Raw genomic sequence first — 12,789 nt, forward strand, 5'->3', positions numbered from 1 at the left:
ATCTTATCAGAAAACAGTGAATTTACTCTGAGATACACACCATCACCTGTCTGCAGCCTGTTGTTTTCTTCTGCTGCAGCAGGGGGCGGTGTGGACACACATTTGTTGGCTCTTGCTCCTTCAGTGATGATACACACACAGGTGCACACACAGATACTCACATACTGATGGTTTTAGTTGAAATCTGATACAGACAGCACTATGGTGACTTCAAATAACCATAACATAACATAATAACCAAACATGTATGAACTACAAGACAACTTTAGCAAATTAAACTGCACAACACTCTGATTTTATGTCCGCTTTGGAGTCTGTTGCTCTTGCTTGTTGTTCCTTTCTTGATTTCTTGCCCTCTTATTTGGTTTTAATGACCTAAGAACAAATTTTGTTTCATCCCATGTGACTTAATGACTGTAAACAACCTTGAAGTCTTAACTTTCCCAGCAAAGGACAACTTCTTATCTGCTAATTGCTCCTTTTGATGTCCTCTTTATAACAGTTTCTCTTGGCTGTTCATAATAGTCCCTAAAATACATTACTTTGTCACAACTAGTATTGTTTACATGTCACTCACATCTGTTTTTGACCAGAAAGTGACATCAGACCAATGCAAACTTGCAAGATTGAAGTTTGCATAAGTTCACACAGGTCACAGAAGTCATATTCCCGGCTGTTATCAGCTGCCAGGTTGATGATCGAACCACTACCCCCTGCCCCATTGAACCAATCACAGCTCATGTTTAGCAATAAGGCGGTGTATTTAAACTTGTCTCCACTCTCACTTATCCCTGTTGCTCCTATGCTAACCACACAATGCTGCTGTCTTGATGTGTAGCCTCCTGCACCCTAGCCTCTTCCTACTAGGCTTCCATGTTTGTACCCTATCAAGTCTGCATGTATGTATCATATGTAACCCATGGGGGATTGTGTAATGTACTCCCTGGAAAGCCTAAGCAGGCTGCTTGACTAACCAAGGGAGTACTCTGAAAAGCAGAGCTTTAACGCCAACTATAACGGCATTTCCATTTGGCAATAAATGGTTCAAACCTATGGCGAGAGTGGTCCTGACTGAACTAGATTTATTGAAAACTGTGAAGACCTGATGACTTCTGTGTACACACCAAAACACTACTGTGCACAGCCTGTTTTTTTGTTTGTGCGACACAGTGGAATAGATTTACTAGTGAATGTATGCATGGAAACCAGCATTAACTTCAGGCATTTTTCATTAACTGTTGAAATTTAGAGTCTATTATTTATGATTCACTGGCTGCAGTACACACACCAACAAAGGGTTTCAGACGGTTTCAACAACCTGGACTCTTTACCTGGAGAGCCTGCAATAAAGGAACGCCTATAAATCAGTAAACATGCAGAAACATGTACACTACCTATGCATAAACCTATTAGAATGATGTAAATAAGAAGCTATATATTACACCTGGTACAAGCATGTCCACAGCTCCACTCCACGCCCCTGTGAACAATTCACAATCCCTCCCTCCAGGTCTCTGATTCCAGCGTCTTGTTATTCAGACCCAGTTTGGGACTACACACTGATTACTGAACGAGCAGGTGGGGGAATGAGAGTTCAATCTTTAATACCCAATAAACCATGATGAAAATTACAGCCAGGGCAATCTATGTTTATATATACACAGGTACAGCATGTTGTATGAAATATTAATGCCTCGCCTGTAGCCCCTCTGAGCCTGATTATTTAGCACAGGCCTCCTATCGGCATATGCTAATAAATAGACGGCATCCCCATGTCAGAAGCAGGCCGTTCAAATTGCTCACTGAATTAAAAATTTATAAAGTTTGTAACCCTCACATATAGAATCATGTATCCGGCACCTTGATGGCTGTATTTTATCCCCACAGGCCTCTGGGGACGAGGACGGCTGCATGTTGGTGCCACAGTGAGGGTGACGGATGCTGATTTTCTGTAAATTAATGGAAAAAGAGCTGACCCTGTGCGGCGCTGCAGAGCCTGAATGCGTGGATATTATCATCAGAATAGAAGCGTGTTGTTTGCATGTTGACTAATGCATTTTGATGACCAGGTAGAGTCAGAATGTCCTGTGGTGTTAGCATTGACACACAAACCAGTGTGTGATCTACATACAGTCCCTATGTTTACATGACCAACACTAATCATAATAACAGCTGGATCATAAACAACCTTTCAGGAACACCTCAACTAGAGGAGGCTGGCTCGATCCGGCCCATCCAGAGAAGATTGTAGTGTGTTTGAATTGAATTATTATCCATTTTCTCCTTGATCCAACTGCTTCTTCCTCATTTGCAAAGCTACATTTCCTACATTTATTACATTTCTAGTATTCGTTTTTATTTATTTTTCACTCACTTTGAGTTTCGAATGGTTTGGGCCTCTAGTCCTCTTCTGCCTTTCTTTTGCTAATCATATATCTGTCACCATTTTGCAGGTACCTGTTCTTTAGTAGAAAACTATGGGTGTATCTGAAGGCTATATTTGTGAATTTTAAGACAACTTTTCAGAAACTTCTCAGTCATTACCCCCTGCAGCGGCCTGAACAAGGAGAAACATGCTGCAGATGCAAAAATGATGCAACTGCATAAACTCGTGTAACAGCCTGAGATGAATGCAACAACTGGAAAGCTCTGCAAATCAAAGAAAGCTGCACTAAATACCAAAGCAACTGCATTAACTGCAAATACACAAATGATACAAAGTCAAAAATGCACCAAAAAGTATTAAAAAAAACACTGAATGTCTAGACTAATTAACAGAAGTGCTCCAGGCCTGTGGGGGCGTTCAGAGCATTTGCATTATAATTGACCAGTATATTTAAAGTATATTGTAGAAAAAAGATTAACATGTGACTTTATGACTTTGACAAACTTCCTTATTTAAAAAAAAGCGTCACTGAGAACAGAAAGTATCCTCCTTTGAAATAAAATGGAAAAACTTAAGTATTATCTACATAGCTATCTCTAAAAAAAACACACACAGCAGAATGCAAACCACTGTAAGATTCATTGCAGTGCCATAAAAATAAAATGCATATTACACAACTCCTCCTCTGTACATAATGCTTATTTAGGGTGCACTGGGGAAGAGTTTGTGCAACAGTTTACATTCTGCAAAGGGTGGAGAAAGAAAACTTCAGGGTGGAGGCCATTAAAAGCTGGGAGCATAGAAGCTTTGTTGGATCATATTGAAGAACACTGTGTGTCCATGACTTTTCATCAAGACACAAGACAAAATAAATGATCACATGACCCTTTATTTGCAAATTTTTTTGACAAGCCAACAAGCAGAAAGCAGCACTCAAATAAGGAAGGAGAAAACTTCTAAAAGAATTGAACATGCATACCAAATTACTTTAATAAATTAATATCTTAGCTTTGGAATAAGTCAAACCCCAGCATCAAATAAACACTTCATGGTTCTGACATATGAGGAGCATGTGAGACCAAGATCTGCTCAGGAAGCGAAAAAAAAGTACCAAAGTATTAATAGCTTTAAGCCAGAACATCCTGTGATGAGAATCATCTTTGTTTCATTTTTCTACATGATGGGCTAACGGCTACAGACCATCAGGCTTGTTGATGAAACTGATCTTAGTACAGCTCCCCATGAGTCACTCAAAGCAAATAAAAATTTAGTAAATGCTGCCATCATGTGGTTTGTCTGTGGAATCAACGCTAACCAGTGTTCCCAGTTTATGACAAATGGTGACATGTGAATGTTTTAAACCTGACTTTTCTGGTGACTGCACTTTAAAGAAGCTGATGTTGAAACAAAGATGTTAAATTGTGTGCAGGTGATGATGTTGAGGATGGTTGAGATGAGGTGAGGAATGAAAAAATGACAATCCATAAGTAGTTCAAACTTTCATAAGCCCCGCCTCTAACAAAGAAAATAGCCAATCATAGTTTAGGATTTGGGGATGGGCATTAGGATTGGCCACTTATCTTGATGCACTCTGGATGTTCCTCCTGCGTTTGCATATTTAAAATGTTAAACAAAATGCAATAATAAGGTACAAAGTTTCAAAGTAAGAATGTTTTTATGAGTAAGAAATAAGGTAATTATAATAAAACCCACCATATAGCACCTTTGATACCAAGGGTTTAAATTTTTACACATTCAAGCAAAAACAAACGACCCAAACAACAGGAAATAATAAGACAGTCCATCGTCCAAACTGAAATGTGCCAAAACTTCCTTAACATTACTTGTACACCCTTTAGAACAAATGTTTGAGTGATTTATAATATCTTTATAATACATGAGGATACTTTTACTCCACTTTTCGCCATATTTATATGCTTTTTGAGTGTCATTTCAAACTTTTTCACCTCCCACCTACAGCTCATTCTTGGGCTTAATAAGGTGTCCATTAAAGGTGATGTAAGAGTCAAACTCATCACTAAAAATGGCATTCTCCCTCTCCCCTTTAAAGAGTCTGACCCACACCTGGTCGCTGCTCTCCAGCTCCAGCATCAGGCTCTGACTCTGCATGATGGAGCGGTCACTGGGCTGGGCGTACAGGATCACCACCTCCCGCTCGTTGTGCATCACGTGTAAATATGTCTCCTTCTGGTTCCACGTGTGCACGTTCAGGCTGAAGAAGTAGATCCCAGGTATGTAGCAGTAGAACTTACCGGTGAACATGTTGAAGTGACCATACAGGTTGACGAGCTCTGTGTCAAAAACCAGAGTCTGGTAGTAGTCGTTGGATTGTAGACCCTTTTTACGAGCGACAGAGAAGGCTGCATAGTAAGACTTGCAGGGTTCACCAGGTAGACCCATGCTGCCTTTGTTGCCTTTAACACCGCTCGGACCTGGAGGACCCATCTGGCCCCCTCTACCTGATTTCCCGTAAGGTCCTCGTTCTCCAGAATCCCCCTTTTCACCTTGGAGAGACAGAAATATCTTTTAGTATTGGAGCATTTCATACACATCAGGCCTTTTTCTGGAATTTTCAGGTGAATCAGGCTCATACCAAGTCTAATAAGACCAATTTTCTTTACAATGAGATGGAAACACTTCATTTTTTGCCATGTGGTCTCACCTTTGAGCAGAGTGATGTTGATCTGTGGGACTATGTGTAACGGCAGGTGCTGCTGGTTGGAGTACTGATGGGGAGGCTCCTCTCCTGGGTCACAGCAGCGTCGACACTCCCTCACCTCCCTGCGCCTTTACATACAGTACAACTAAACCCAGGCAGTCCACAGGGTCAAACACAGGCAGCTGCATTTTCAGCTATTATTACTCTCTACATAAACCACAACACTTCTTTCCTTTATGTGTTCTGTCTAAATTAAGCAGACTGGATTCAAGAGGTACCTGGCATCTTGATGGTAGTCCTGAGGGTGCACTCTGTCCCAGCTGGGGTCTGGATCTTGTCTTTCCTCATATGGCGGTCTGTAAAGGTCTACTGGACAGGCCCAGAAGAGCAGCAGGGCTATCACAGACGCTTTGGTCATCTAAAAAACAGATGCCTCATTTTCAGATCAAGTCTCACATGTAAGCAACCCTGATTCCTCATTTATTTCCCCCCATCTTGATACTCTTTGGATCAGGGTTCCGGGTCTCTCATAGTAATTCTACATGTGGTTCAGTCAGGTGAGCGATGACAGGCTACAGGTGTGTGTGTCTCATGAGCAGATTAGAATCAGAGGAGTGAACACATGAGATTAGCTTCAGCTTTAAGTCTCACCTATGAACCCTCATGTCTTTGAACTTTCCCTCTTCAGACGCTAACATTCGCATGATCACACACATTAACCCATACATCAGCTGCAATGTCAAGAGAAATACTTCAGACTTTACAGACAGCGTGCCTGCTCAATGTGCAACCAACCGATATTCACGACAGAGAGATTTCATCTACTCTAGAGTCAGGTGTCACTCAAACCACTTCCAAAATCTAAATTAAATTCAGATTGTTTCATCTACAAACTCTTGCTTCTAAAATCTTTTACACCACTTGTCTGATTGAAGTAGGATGAAAACTTTTTTGTGACAAAGAAAGAGGGCTGAGGGAGAGAAAGATGATGTCTCAGATTTGGGAATCAGCCCGTATGTGAAGGTTTAAAGCCGTGCCTTATCTGTCACTGCAAGCCTTCACATGCTTGCATGTATCTTGGCTTACGCAATTTATATTAACATTTGGGTGTGCATGTCCTGAGTGTGTTGCATAAGTCCAGTTTGACAAACATGTACCCTCCTGTAAGGGCACCTTTAGGCTCCCCACCTTCAATAAGGCTCAAATTTAAATAAAATATTCTGGGTTTTTGGAACACCAAGTCTCTGAGATTATATAAAGAAGCTGCTGTGTGCACAATTCGAAGCTATATGGAATGTTCAGGTACTTTGCTTTCTTTTTGGCACTCCCTGTGGACACAATGAATCATCTTTTTTTTTTCTTCTTTTTTTTTTTAAATGGCATGTATCATATACTGTTCATTACCTCTGCCAAGGAGGTTATGTTTTTGGGAGAGTCTGTCTGTTCTTTTTTTGTTTGTCTGTGAATAACATAATTCAAAAAGTAACAGATCTTGATTAAATCTTCAGGAAATGTTCAGAATGGGATAAGGAAGAAGTGAATACATTTTGGAGGTGATCTGGATCATCATCTGGATCCAGGATTTTGTTAAAGGATTCTTTATCATTGTGAGATAGGGCCGTTTTCACCATATGGGTATATAACTCTATGATAAATGGTCGGATTGCTTTGCAAAACAATACAAGACAAGGTCACGATAATTTCTGACAGATGTAAAAGTACGATCCAGATCCTGGCAATATTCTGGATAGTAAGATCTGGAGTATGAAATACTGTCAGGTAACAAATTATCGTACAAACCTGCAACTAACACCAAATTGTAGCAGACAGTCTGCTGAAAGGAAGTATAACATTAAAGTAGGACTAAAGTGTTGGTGACAATCACAATATGGTTGGCGGAGGTCCCTGAGTGCTGTTCTAGTTTCTTCTGTTTTTAAAGTAAAAATAATTAATTTTTCTTCACCCAGTTCAGATCACTGACACCTCGCCTTCAATGCTGTCACAGGCACAAAGAATTCTACAAATCATTTCCACTACATATCATACATGTCTTAACACATACAGTACACACACTCGTGACGGTACAATCCGTTCTCTGGCATCAGACTTACAAATGTAAATGCAGCTGCAATACCTCAATAAAGACCTCCTCCTATTTAGGATCAGATTCTGACTCCTAAGACTAGCAAACAGATACAGATCATTCTGGACAGATCGCTGTAATTGTTTTGGTGTTTTTCCGCCTCTGCATCTGGCTGCAGTTGCATGCCCAGTGTATTAGCCAGTCTTTGAATCGGTAAAAATACTGAAAGATTTCAAAGATTGTTAAGTATTTAGACTTAAGAGTAGCAGACAGAAACATCCACACCCACACATGCTCGAATCCCCCCAGGCTTACGCTCAGCTGAGGTAACAAGTGGTCACACCCATAAAATGTGTTTTGTAAAGCATGAGATTCCTTGGTGACCAACAATAGTCCACAGTTTTCCAGCCAAGAGTGTAACCCCGCTTCAGACGCTTTCCCACAGTTTCAGAGGATGGCAGAGAAGAGAGTGGAGATTGTTAAACAGCTCCTGGTGACCAGAGGAGATCCTTCCTGTGCTGTCAACTTTCATCAGTTTGAGAAGTTTAGGTTTTTATGAAAAGAAAGCTGACAGACAGGCTCCAGAAGAACAACAGTTTAAAACTTTCTGAGGTGCATGCATGTTTCCTCTGTAAAACAGTTAAATATGCAAAGGTGCAGTGTCACTGTGATGTGTTATACAGCTGTGATGCATTCAGAGATAATATTTGTTTCTTGAACACTAAAATTCTGCAACAGTACTGGAATAAAGTTTGCCATCACCACACCTTTTTACTTACACATTACACACCAAATCAGCATGCTTTTGGTGCATGGCATTGTGGAAGTGACAGAGACAACAGTAATATATTGATCAGCAGCTGCATCAAGGTATTAACTACAATGTTGCAACTAAACTTTGTAATCATGAGAGCTGTGGTGTCTCAGTAAATGTGTAAATAACTTAAATCTGAACACAACTTGTTGCTGATTGTCTGATTTTGTAATATAGGCCATGAAGACAGAGGGAGAGTGACAGCTTCAAATCTGTTAAGGCTTCATCACTCTGCCTCTATCGCGCTGCGGTTTCTGACACTTCATCGCTGGTTTCGTTTGTCAGCCCTGGAGGTTTCCACTACGGTGGGTTGCTGACATAAAACTGAGTGGGAACCCTCAGGGACAGGCTGGTGCTGAGCCAAAGCTGTTCTGTAATCCCACAAAGTGAAAGCAGTCATTATCATCCACTGCAGCTTACACAACAACGTCTGCTTGTAGCACTTGTTGCACAGCCTGGAATGAATGAATCTGAAACTGGTTAAAGTTTGGAGGGACTGCTCCTGTGTCAGATGAGGTGGAAAAATGAAATTCACGACAAAGCATGCGTGCTCCAGAAAATCAAAAGCGGATGATCAAACAGAGACAAGCTGTGATTTACTTTTTCTTTGTTGCCTTTTACAGCAATCACCCTCCAGAAAGGAAGTTCAGGGCATTCAAGGTCTAACGTCTGGGAACGGATTGTTCTACAGTGACGAATGTGCTCTTGTGAAAAGATATGTATGATTCTAAGTAATAAATTATCAACGTATGTGTGTGTGTACATAGAGTATTTGCACAACAAAAGCACATGATACCAACATGCCTGGATTTTAAACAACTCACTTACATAAACATTCAGAGAAAACAGCTCCTGTTTATCTACAAAGAAGTTTCTTACTTTCACTCCTCTGTTGCAGAATTTCTTCAGTGGAAATGAAAATTATCTGGATTTCTTCTCACTTTCTGCCCCTCTCCGCTGCTGTCCTTGTTTCCTTTCAGAGGTTGTTGTCCCGTCTCTCCCTCCTCAGGTCATTCTTTTTCTCCTTTAACACAGAACACACACAGTGTCTGCCAGAAAGTCCTGCTCCTCCAAACAAGTGTGGAGGGGGGGAGCAGATCAGAGGAGGAGGAGATAAGGAGGAAAAAAAACGTTGACTGAGATAGAGGAGAGCAAAGCTTGAGGCTCTGAGGAGGAGGAGCCTCAGCTTAACTCCAACCCAGAGAGGGAAACAACAAAAACACATAAGAGAGGAAACACATGAGTGGTGGGTGTGGGAAAAACAGAAAAGAGAAGAGAGGAAGGAGGGCTTAGAGCAGATGCTTTGTCTCCTTCAGCCTCGGTAAACATGAAACAGCTGCCTTCAACTAAGTGTCACATGAAAAGTCGGTTTGGTTGTTGGGTTTATGCGTCCCTCTTGGCCTTGTTACAGGAACAATAAAAGTGATGAGGCTTTTTCATATATAAACGCAACATAGTAAGAATCAGTGTAAATGACTGGTTAAGTTCTGACAGGTATCCCTTAGGTTCAAAGTCTGCAACTTCTTCCAGAAACAATAATGGTATCGTGTAAGTGTGTGTTTATGTTGGGATTTAATGTTGATTTGTAGATAGACAAGTTTTTATTTTAAATTGAAAGCCTGTTTTTTTTGTGTCCATGCTGGCTTGGAACCTAAAGATGAATAAATTACATTTTATCGCACAAGTTTCATCTGTTGTTTGTTTTAAATCAACATCAAAACCACAAGGACTCAGTGAGATGAATTTTTGTGGTATTAAATAAAACCTTGATTTATCTCCTCAGAAGCTTCCTGTTTATCTCACATCAGTGAAAGTGAAGGATCCCACAAAGCACAACATTATTTCTATCATCTGATTTTATTCAGAATGAAGTGAAACGTAGAAAGTCTGAAGGGAAGAAGCAACAGCAGGGTGAGTGAGTACTTCATCATCTTCATCAAACCGGCTGTGATGTTTTTTGTGATGTCTGACTGAAGGAAGAGTCCTTCACTATGAACTCAAAAGCACTTCATGAGATCACATCCTTTTCTTCTGTCTCCAGACTTCCTGTTGTCACAAACAGCACAAGTTTTAATTTTGAAGACAAATATTTCTTAAATCTTCACTTTACTCCCTCAATGTACTCCGACAGAGACAGTCTCTGCTTTTTCGCGGTCGCTCGCCAGGAAGAAGCTTTCCCAAACGACTAGATCAGCACCTGAACTTTGAACCTTGGTAAAATCATAACATGCTTAAAAATGACAAGAAGAACATTTGGGGGGTTACATATTATAAAAAGTATTCATGGTGAGATTAACAGTTAGATTACAGATGATTCTACATCACAAACTATAATCCAGAAGCTCGTGTGGAATAGAAAAGGTTATTAATAAAGGTTAGTGAGACAGAAAATACAACTTTCAAAAAAGCTCATAAATATTGCATGCTATTAAATCAGAATGAAGCTACAGTACATTATTTTAATTTGTTTTAATTTACTAATTAAGAATCTCAACTTCACCTCAACTCTTTGGGGCACAGCGGCAGCTCCAGGGGAGCAAATAAAAAAATAACAAAAACAGTTAGTAAAACGGAGAAAAAAGTCAACCATGATCAATGTTTAGAAAAATCAATCCTGTATCTCATTCAATTTTGCCCTTTCAGTCCATTTTATAAGAGTAAGAAGATCAGACTTACTTTTTTCGTTGTCACCTGTGGAGATAAGAACAGAGACGGTTAGTCAGAGAAATAATCTTTGTTTGGTAAGTAATAAAGTTTGGATAAATGCTGTATATCCAATATTTCCTTTAAAAGACTTATACTTATCTTTATGTCCAGGCATCAGCAGCAGCTCAGTCGGTCCAGATAAGAATGAAAGGCATAATAACAGTTAGTAAAACAGACAAAACATAAAATATGATCAATGTGAAGATGTTTAAAGAAAAATCAATCCTCTTATTGTCTTTATTTTTCATTTTCAGTTACTTTTATAAAAGTTGGAATATCAGACTTACTTTTTTTGTCATCAGCTGCGAAGAAAGAAAAGATACAGTTAGCGAGAAGAATATTATTGTTTGTATAAACAAATGTACACATGATATTATAATCATTCTATCCTTATTATACATAAAAAACTCATACTTATCTTTCTGTCCAGGGATCATCAGAGGCTCAGGTGGAGGAGGATTTTGTAATGAGTTAATCAACAACAATAAATAAATATAAACATTCTGGAGTGTCTCTGAGTATCATTTAACATATCAAAGGGGAAAATTTAAAGTGCTTAAAAAAGTGCCAATGAGCCAAAACTATATGAACTCTGAGGAGTCTTAAAGCTGTGCATTGAAAGAGCAGTTTTAGCAGAGGTAGGTTTGATATTGGATGAGGTACAATAAATATATTAATGACTGCATTAACAAGTAGCTAAAGTGCTTTAAGTCTTTGATGATATGATTAACTTCTCAGTGAAAAGGATACTCTCTCCCCTTGAAGGGCCAGCACAAGTGGAGTCTTACCTTTCATCCGTCACGCTCTTCACATGTCGGGGATTTATACTTACCTTTTTCCTCCGTATGAAGTAAAGGTGTGCAGTTCACCTCTGTAGGTGTATCACGGAGGTCTCCAGCCTTGCCAGATGCAAAGGCTGTCCCTGGAATCACTGGTCCTGCTAGATGCAGAGGCCAGAGTCCCTGCAGCCTCCTTCAGAGAGGAACCTGTGAAGTGGTGATGAAGAGAAAGCAGAGAGTTGTTAATCTGAATCATCATCACCACTGGACCACCTCGGCCTCCTGGAAGCAGGCCCTTCCTGGTCTTCATCTCCATCTCTCATCCTTTTCCTGGATGGGCCAAGACCTGAAGTAGAGGGAGATACAGAGTCTTCATCACAAGAGTCTTCTGACCAGAAGTCATCTATACATTCATCCTCGGTCAGGGGTCCGAGGGTCTCAGGAACCAGCTGAGGAATCTGTAATTCAGGCGCTTCATCAGGGTCAGCAAACAGAGAATCTGCAACCTGAGGGTTAGCAAGGGGAACATCAAGATACCAAAACGCAGGACGATCAATAGGAGCGTAATCAGCATGAGGGTTGGCATTAGCAATCATATTATCATAGGGGTTAGCGAAGGGGTTTGCAAAAGCAGCAGCATAGTTGTTGGCATTAGCGGCAGCGTCAACATCTAGCTCCTCCCCCCTCTCCTCCTCTCTGTTCTCAGGTGGCTCAAACCTGTCGGGAGCAACATCATCTCCCAGAGGCCACTGTAACTGAAACTCCTCCTCATCGCCCACAACCATTATGTTAAACTCCTCCTCAGCGTCAGGATTGGCATAGGCATCCATATTAGCGTTGGGGTTAGCGTTAGCAAAAGCAGCAGCATAATAATTAGCATAAGCATTGGCATAGGGAGCATACATAGCAGCATACTGATTAGCAGCAGGGTTGGCATAAGCTGCAGGATATGGGTTAGCATTAACTGCAGCATTGACATATTGGGGGTAAACATCAGGATCATCGTACAGACGAAGAGGAGAGGGAGGTCTGACATCATTCAGCTCCTCCTCCCTCTCCTCCTCAGGTCGCTCAAACCTGTCAGGAGCAACAGCTCCTCTATCGTCTCTCTGAGGCTGTAACAACTGAAGCTCCTCCTCATCGTCCAGACCCACAACGCCAATCTCCTTGTCCTCATCCTCCACAGCGTGGGGGGGTAGTTGAACCTCAATGATTTCCACAGGTCTGTCAGCATCGGGCCGGTGCTCCAGGTTAGGGTCTAAGGGGCAAGGTAATTAAATTACAATTTAGATGAAGATTGAAAGGTTAATACAGTGAGAGCCTAGACTGTCTGGGAGTGTT

General features: G+C 40.8%; 1 protein-coding gene across 1 annotated transcript; it reads right to left on the reverse strand.

Moving 5' to 3' along the window:
• Positions 1-3,294: 3,294 nt before the first annotated feature.
• Positions 3,295-9,048, reverse strand: c1qtnf1 (C1q and TNF related 1). The gene is made up of 4 exons (XM_074663331.1): positions 8,843-9,048; positions 5,345-5,484; positions 5,070-5,194; positions 3,295-4,911 (listed from the first exon to the last, which is right to left on the reverse strand). Exons 2-4 carry the CDS (start codon positions 5,482-5,484, stop codon positions 4,361-4,363), a joined length of 816 nt encoding a protein of 271 aa, XP_074519432.1. The 5' UTR covers positions 8,843-9,048; the 3' UTR covers positions 3,295-4,360.
• Positions 9,049-12,789: the final 3,741 nt, after the last annotated feature.

This window comes from Halichoeres trimaculatus, unplaced genomic scaffold (genome assembly GCF_033239565.1).
Source record: "Halichoeres trimaculatus isolate MK-OKI-2021-1 unplaced genomic scaffold, fHalTri1.1 fHalTri1_scaffold_23, whole genome shotgun sequence".
Lineage (NCBI taxonomy): Eukaryota > Metazoa > Chordata > Actinopteri > Labriformes > Labridae > Halichoeres > Halichoeres trimaculatus.